At 36.4% G+C, this 8674-nt stretch overlaps 1 protein-coding gene across 3 annotated transcripts in view; it reads left to right on the forward strand.

Moving 5' to 3' along the window:
* PRKCI (protein kinase C iota) overlaps window positions 1–8674 on the forward strand; it is a 94457-nt gene that overhangs the window by 10499 nt on the left and 75284 nt on the right. The window contains exon 2 of one of the 3 annotated variants that reach the window (XM_028491122.2): window positions 6403–6524. In XM_028491122.2, the coding sequence (XP_028346923.1) occupies window positions 6403–6524 (122 nt within the window). Of the gene's footprint in view, window positions 1–6402; window positions 6525–8113; window positions 8249–8674 lie in introns of those variants that run through there. The other 2 variants (XM_028491114.2, XM_055083738.1) reach the window with 2 other exon arrangements.

Here is an 8674-nt window from a genome sequence, read left to right on the forward strand (position 1 = left end):
CCAGGAAGATCCCACATGCCGCGGAGCAACTAAGCCTGTGCGCCACAACTACTGAGCCTGCGCTCTAGAGCCCGCAAGCCACAGCTACTGAGCCCATGCGCCACAACTACTGAAGCCTGCGCGCCTAGAGCCTGTGCTCCGCAACAAGAGAAGCCACCTCAATGAGAAGCCCACACACCGCAACAAAGAGTAGCCCCCACTTGCTGCAACTAGAGATAGCCTGCCCCCAGCATCGAAGACCCAACACAGCCAAAAATAAATTGAAAAAAAAAAGAAAGAAACCAGAAGCAATATTGTAACAAATTCAACAAAGACTAAAAATGATCCACATCAAAAAAATCTTAAAAAAAATTAAAACAATTTTATTTATTCATAACAGTCATTTAAAATTTGTTTTATATCTTATTTATAATTATCATAAAATCATACCTTTACATGGTAGAAAAATTAATAATATTCTATGCCATTCAGAAAGGTCTAAGTATTGGTTTGGCCAAAGAGTTCGTTCAGGTTTTTCTGTAACATCTTAAAAACCCAAATGAACTTTTTGGCCAACCCAATACAAAGTACATCTTCTTTCCATCTCTAGTCTCTCCTTAATCCCCTGTTCCACCACCTAGAGTTAACTACTATTAAAATTTTGCTTTCTTTTATTATATCTGTTGATCAGTATGGAAAATGAGGAATTTAGCACTTCTTCATTGCCTTCTCTCCTGACTATTTTTAGTTTTTCTTGTGGTTACATTTATAACTTAAATAATTTACCTCCTCCCGCTTTTCTTTTTTATTTATAATTGTGGTAAAAAAAAATTTTAATTGACCGTCTTAACCATTTTTAAGTGTACAGTTGAGCAGTGTTAACTATATTCACATTGTTATGTGACCAATCTCCAGAACTTTTTCATTTTGCAAAACTGAAACTACATACTAACAACTCTCCCATTCTCCTCCAACCCCCAACCCCTGGCAACTACTATTCTATTTTCTGTTTCTATGAATTTGACTACTTTAGATACTTCATATAAATGGAGTCATACAGTGTTTGTCTTTTTGTGGCTGGCTTATTTCATTTAACATAACGTCTGCAAGCTTCATTCATATTGTAGCATGTGTCAGAATTTCCTTTCTTTTTAATGCTGAGTAATATTTCTTTGTATTTCTATATCACATTTAGTTTATGTATTCATCTGTCAGTGGACCCTTGGGTTGCCTCCACCTTTTGGCTATTGTGAATAATGCTGCTATGAATGTGGATCTACAAATATCTTTTGGATTCCCTGCTTTCAGTTCTTTTGGATATATGTACCAGAAGTGGAATTGCTGGATCATATGGAAATTCTATTTTTAATTTTTTGAGGAGCATCCATACTGTTTTCTATAGCTGCTGCACCATTTTACATTCCCACCAACAGAGCACAAGGTGCTAATTTCTCCACATCTTTGATTATACTTGTTGTTCTGTTTTTTTCATAGTAGCCATCCTAATGGATGTAAGGTGACATTTCATTATGTTTTTTTTTATTGGCATATAGTTGACTTACAATGTTGTTAATTTCTGCTGTACATTATAGTTTTGATTTACATTTCTCTAATAATTAGTGATGATGAACATCTTTTTTTTTAACATCTTTATTGGAGTATAATTGCTTTACAATGGTGTGTTAGTTTCTGCTTTATAACAAAGTGAATCAGTTATACATATATCCCCATATCTCTTCCCTCTTGCGTATCCCTGAACATCTTTTTCCTAAGCTTGTTGGCCATTTGTATATCCTCTTTGGAGAAGTGTCTGTTCAAGTCCTTTGACTATTTTTAAGTTCAAGTTATTTGTTTTTTTCTTGTTCCCTGCTTTTACATTTAATTATTAGTTTTAAATATATTGACTCTCCACTAAGAAAGAGACATTTTTGAATTTACACTTCCTTTTGCTTTCTCTTCATCTTGATTTTTCTTGGTAATTTTTATATTGTAAAGATTTATAACATTCTGTTCTTTAACTCATATTTTTTAAAGTAATTTTAAAAAGCATTTATAACATTTTTGAATTTACACTTCCTTTTGCTTTCTCTTCATCTTGATTTTTCTTGGTAATTTTTATATTGTAAAGATTTATAACATTATTCTGTTCTTTAACTCATATTTTTTAAAGTAATTTTAAAAAGTATTTATAATGAATTCTTATGTAAGTGTGATGCCCTTGAAAAGCCAAGAAGTGTGCTTAGATGCTTAGAGAAGGAAAAGTAATCTTTTGTCAATAAAACTTCTTTTAAGGGTTCCTGCTAACTTTAGTTTTTGGGGCTGGTATGTTTTCTCCATAAATTTTATCCCATCTGTTTTCAATCATCTAGGATTTTCTCATACTTTTTGGTCTGCTGCTGGTGCCTTTTTCGTGTTCTAAGACTTTGATAAACTTGTCATTTCAGTTTTCTGTCATTTCATTGGGCCCTTAGGATGAAAGGTTATAGATATTTGTTCCCTCCACCATATTAAACCAGAAGCATCTGTTTTTGTTTTGTTTTGTTTTTCTGTGTATTTTTTAGAAGGTTGGATTATTTTTATCTAGTAAGGGTCCACTTCTATTTAAAGTGTTATATGAATACATAATGTTTTAAAATTTATTGAACACATTTAGAGTATGCTATATGCTAGGTACTATTATAAGTATTATAAACCTGAATTCACTTAATCCATTAAATCCTTATAATATCATAGGAGATAATATTATTCTCATTTTATAGGTGAGGAAATTGAACCAACAGAGAAGTTAAATAACTCACCTAAGGTTATACAGCTGGTAAGTGATAGAACCTGGATTCAAACCCAAGCATACTGGCTTTAGCTCTCATGGTCTTAACCATTATACTATGGGTGCCTCGTATATGTCATTCCTCCATTGTGGAATGCTTTTTATTTTACATTTCCTCATGATTTTTTTAGAGACCAACATATGACACCTCTGTTCACTCAACATATATTAATTGAACATCTACTCTGAGCCAGTTGCTGCTTCAGATATTGGTGATATAGCAATGAGCAAAACAAAATGCCTGCTCTCATGGATTTTATGTTTAGTTGGGGGAGACAGACTGTAAAATATGTATAATTTATATATGCTGGCAACATATTTTCTCTGAAGAATAAAAAAAATTAACTAGCTTCATACACTAAAGTAGACTCATTTAATCTCGGAAACAAGTGTTACAGTTTTTATTAGCCAAACTCTTTTTTTTTTTTAAATTAATTAATTAATTATTATTTTTTGGCTGCATTGGGCCTTCGTTGCTGTGCACGGGCTTTCTCTAGTTGTGGCGAGCAGGGGCTACCCTTTGTTGTGGTGGCTTCTCTTGTTGCGGAGCCTGGGTTCTAGGCAAGTGGGCTTCAGTAGTTGTGGCTAGCGGGCTTCAGTAGTTGTGGCTCATGGGCTCAGTAGTTGTGGCGCATGGGCTCAGTTGCTCCATGGCACGTAGGATCTTCCCGGACCAAGGATCAAACCCGTGTCCCCTGCATTGGTAGGCGGATTCTTATCCACTGCACCACCAGGGAAGTCCCTAGCCAAACTCTTAAAAGTGAAATTGACTGACTATATTCATTATGCTTTTGTCACAAAATAACATCTAATGATAGCTGTGCGTTGGGTGGATGCTGCTGTGGGAGGTGGTGTTGCAGATTAGCATGCAGGTGGTTTTTCAGGAGTGCTTTGGGGGTTGACAGCTATGGAAGAGAAGGGGAGAAGCAAGCTTAGGTAGGAAAAAATCAAGATGCCCTGAAGTCCCTACAGAAGTCTTAGTTGACCCTCCAGGGAGTTCTGAAGATGAGTTGACACTTCAGCGCTTTCCTGAGTCATGTCTGGGACCTTTATACCCCCATATTGAATTGGCTGTTGGTTGTGGGCTGACCAGGAAGGGGATTTGACTATAGGTGAGCAGTCACACCTCTGAAGGAGGCTGAAGACTGGGGATGTCTACTGGTAGTACTCCCGGTAGCTGGGATGACAAATGCTCCATTGCTAATGGGGGATTCTTGAGGTGGGGTGGAGAGCGGGCAGGTCAGATCACAGCATCCACCACGAGTGTCATTAGGAGATGTGGATTTGAATTCGCATTCTGTTTCCTAACTGTGAGACCCTGGCAAATATTCCCCTGTGCTAAGCTTTTTAAATCTATAAAGCAGGATTAGTAGGTCTAGTTTGACAGTTATTATGAAGATCATATAAGATGTTTGTTCAAACACCTGAAACATGCTAAATATTCTATACATGTTTATAGGCTAAGGAAACATAAACAGTGATATTTCCTTGTCAAGAGTGCACTTTTTAGAAGTTGGGTTTCTCCTGGAAAATACTACTTCTACATTCAGTTAAGAAATATTTGAGTCCCTATTATGTAAATAGTTATGTGAATATATTAAAAAGTCAAGAATTTTTATCTTCCAGCTGTTTATAATCTAGCTAAGGGTGTGTGTGTATAATTAGTTGAATAACAAAAATCGGAACATAAGATACATGTTGGACAGGTTTAGAAGTATAGACCATCAGGCTTATGTGGTTGAAAAAGTTTTAATGGAAGTTGATATTGAAGAAAAAAGTTGATGTTGAAGAAAGAAGGTTGATGTTAAAGAAAGATCCCCACCTCCCTCCTTAAACTGAGGACAGGTCAGGATTAAAACTTGGATCATCAAGGTCTTATGTGTGGTGGTTTGAGTAAACAGATGTCCGTAATAGAGAGTTTGTGTTGGGAATGGTGCGATCACTTTGAGAATAGAAATTGGAAGAAGCTTATCAAGTCTTAAATACCACAGAGAGAGTTGGAATTACAGATTTAGGAGACTCTTACATAGAGATAATAATTAAAACATTGAATGTGAATTAGGTTTCAGAAAGAGAGAGACAATGAATATGAGAGAGGTTGTGAAGAATGTCTTGTGATTGGAGACAGAGAAGACTTAATAAGTGTTCAGAAGAGTAGAAAGGGAGCCAGGGAAGCAGACTGTTATGAAAGCTAAGGCAAGAGGGTTCCAAGAGGCAGAGGCAGAAAACCGTGAGATGTTTAGAAAGAGAATGATTATCAAGAAAAGGCCATTCAGTTTCTATGTGTGGCTTTCTGCTTAAAGCCCCTAAAGACTGCAGTTTTAACTTTTTTGCACATGTCTAAAATTTTTAATACCTTATTTCTTACTCTGTGTTCTACGTTCCAAATACACATGTATGCTTGCACAGTCCCTAACACAGTGTCATTTCCTTCCTTTCTTCAACAAATATTTATTGAATACCCATTCTGTGCTGGACACCGTGTTGGCCACCAGGAATATAATGAACAAAATTCCTACTTTAAATCAAGCTTACATTCTAGCTGGGGTAGATGGTAGACTATAAACATTGGTTTATCTGTCCAGTGATAGAAGAGGTAGGTCAGAGGGGCAGCTAGGGCCATTCACACAGGGCCTTGTAGACCCTGCTAGAGACTTTGGATTTCCCTTTACTTTGGGGAAAAGCATTTGGAGAGTTTAAAACAAAGGAAAGACATGAACTACATTAATTTTGTAAAACCCTTATGACAGAGGTCACTATATGTGTGTTAAATTAAAAGTCATTCGGTCTGTTTGACTTACCTTTGAAAGGATGACTGGCTGGCTATTACATGGAGATTAGATCACAGGGAGCCTTCTTATGGCTCCCTGGAGGAAAACCCAGGCTTCTGTTCTAAAACATTTTGTTATGTTTTTAAGTCTCGTTGTGAATAGCTGCTCGGTGGATTTATTTAAGTACTATGACTTATCCAACAGTAATATAAAAATAAACACACATTTATGTCAATTGCTTCATTTTTTTTGGTGTCTACCTTAAAATATGAATCCTATTTTAAAACCAATTTTGGCAAATGAGTTGTTAATCTGGGTGATTAATCCTTGGACGTCAGGGCTGAGGAAGAGGACATGACAGACCTTTGTTAAATTTTTGAAGGGCCATCTCTTGGATGAAGGTAGACTTTTGGGGGAGTGGAGATCTGGGACTAGAGATTGAAAGAGATTTCAGTTAAGTATAATGCAGAGTTTGTCAGTAATAGAGCTGTTTGTCTGTGGAGTGGAATGCCTCACAAAAGAGTGAGCTTCTGTTAACTAACATTAAAGCAAAAGTGGAACTACTATCTGTTAGAGCAGTTAGGGTGGGCTTCCTGAATGAGGAGGGGAGATTGAATTAAGGTTTCTCACAAAATCACTATTTTTATCTTTAAGCATTATTCAATATTGGTATTTTATTTTTTACAGAGATAGTTTACTGGAAGTAACACAGGCTGGTGCACACACAAAATAACTGAAGTCCATCAAATTGTCAGGCATTCAGTAATATGTAGAACATTATTAGTCTTAGTCATTGTCTAACTTAAAACTCCTTTTCTTTTTCAGGGATATCATGATAACACATTTTGAACCTTCAATCTCCTTTGAGGGCCTTTGTAATGAGGTTCGAGACATGTGTTCTTTCGACACTGAACAGCTTTTCACCATGAAATGGATAGATGAAGAAGGTGAGTGAATAAAGAGACCTGCCTGTGTAAGCATTTGATTTAAGATACCGTTCTGTAATTTTTTAAACAATAAAGCTATGTTAGACAATGAATATGAGAGAGGTTGTGAAGAATGTCTTGTGATTGGAGACAGAGAAGACTTAATAAGTGTTCAGAAGAGTAGAAAGGGAGCCAGGGAAGCAGACTGTTATGAAAGCTAAGGCAAGAGGGTTCCAAGAGGCAGAGGCAGAAAACCGTGAGATGTTTAGAAAGAGAATGATTATCAAGAAAAGGCCATTCAGTTTCTATGTGTGGCTTTCTGCTTAAAGCCCCTAAAGACTGCAGTTTTAACTTTTTTGCACATGTCTAAAATTTTTAATACCTTATTTCTTACTCTGTGTTCTACGTTCCAAATACACATGTATGCTTGCACAGTCCCTAACACAGTGTCATTTCCTTCCTTTCTTCAACAAATATTTATTGAATACCCATTCTGTGCTGGACACCGTGTTGGCCACCAGGAATATAATGAACAAAATTCCTACTTTAAATCAAGCTTACATTCTAGCTGGGGTAGATGGTAGACTATAAACATTGGTTTATCTGTCCAGTGATAGAAGAGGTAGGTCAGAGGGGCAGCTAGGGCCATTCACACAGGGCCTTGTAGACCCTGCTAGAGACTTTGGATTTCCCTTTACTTTGGGGAAAAGCATTTGGAGAGTTTAAAACAAAGGAAAGACATGAACTACATTAATTTTGTAAAACCCTTATTGACAGAGGTCACTATATGTGTGTTAAATTAAAAGTCATTCGGTCTGTTTGACTTACCTTTGAAAGGATGACTGGCTGGCTATTACATGGAGATTAGATCACAGGGAGCCTTCTTATGGCTCCCTGGAGGAAAACCCAGGCTTCTGTTCTAAAACATTTTGTTATGTTTTTAAGTCTCGTTGTGAATAGCTGCTCGGTGGATTTATTTAAGTACTATGACTTATCCAACAGTAATATAAAAATAAACACACATTTATGTCAATTGCTTCATTTTTTTTGGTGTCTACCTTAAAATATGAATCCTATTTTAAAACCAATTTTGGCAAATGAGTTGTTAATCTGGGTGATTAATCCTTGGACGTCAGGGCTGAGGAAGAGGACATGACAGACCTTTGTTAAATTTTTGAAGGGCCATCTCTTGGATGAAGGTAGACTTTTGGGGGAGTGGAGATCTGGGACTAGAGATTGAAAGAGATTTCAGTTAAGTATAATGCAGAGTTTGTCAGTAATAGAGCTGTTTGTCTGTGGAGTGGAATGCCTCACAAAAGAGTGAGCTTCTGTTAACTAACATTAAAGCAAAAGTGGAACTACTATCTGTTAGAGCAGTTAGGGTGGGCTTCCTGAATGAGGAGGGGAGATTGAATTAAGGTTTCTCACAAAATCACTATTTTTATCTTTAAGCATTATTCAATATTGGTATTTTATTTTTTACAGAGATAGTTTACTGGAAGTAACACAGGCTGGTGCACACACAAAATAACTGAAGTCCATCAAATTGTCAGGCATTCAGTAATATGTAGAACATTATTAGTCTTAGTCATTGTCTAACTTAAAACTCCTTTTCTTTTTCAGGGATATCATGATAACACATTTTGAACCTTCAATCTCCTTTGAGGGCCTTTGTAATGAGGTTCGAGACATGTGTTCTTTCGACACTGAACAGCTTTTCACCATGAAATGGATAGATGAAGAAGGTGAGTGAATAAAGAGACCTGCCTGTGTAAGCATTTGATTTAAGATACCGTTCTGTAATTTTTTAAACAATAAAGCTATGTTTAATATCAATCAATCAAAATTTTGTAGCTTTTAGAATCTATTGCTCAAGACTGCACATAAGCAACTAAATGCAAATTGTATTGATAGCACTTAAGGGAAGCAGACTGTACTTTTTTTTTTGCTATCCTTCTATTTGATATGTTTTTATTAGTTATCTATTTTATACATATTAGTGTATATATGTCAATCCCAGTCTCCCATTTCATCCCCCCGCCCCCCACCCGCTTTCCCCCCTTTGTGTCCATACATTTGTTCTCTACATCTGTGTCTCTATTTCTGCCCTGCAAACCGGTTCATCTGTACCATTTTTCTAGATTCCACATATATGCGTTAATATAAGATAT

Source organism: Physeter macrocephalus, chromosome 1 (assembly GCF_002837175.3).
Source record: "Physeter macrocephalus isolate SW-GA chromosome 1, ASM283717v5, whole genome shotgun sequence".
Classification (NCBI taxonomy): domain Eukaryota; kingdom Metazoa; phylum Chordata; class Mammalia; order Artiodactyla; family Physeteridae; genus Physeter; species Physeter macrocephalus.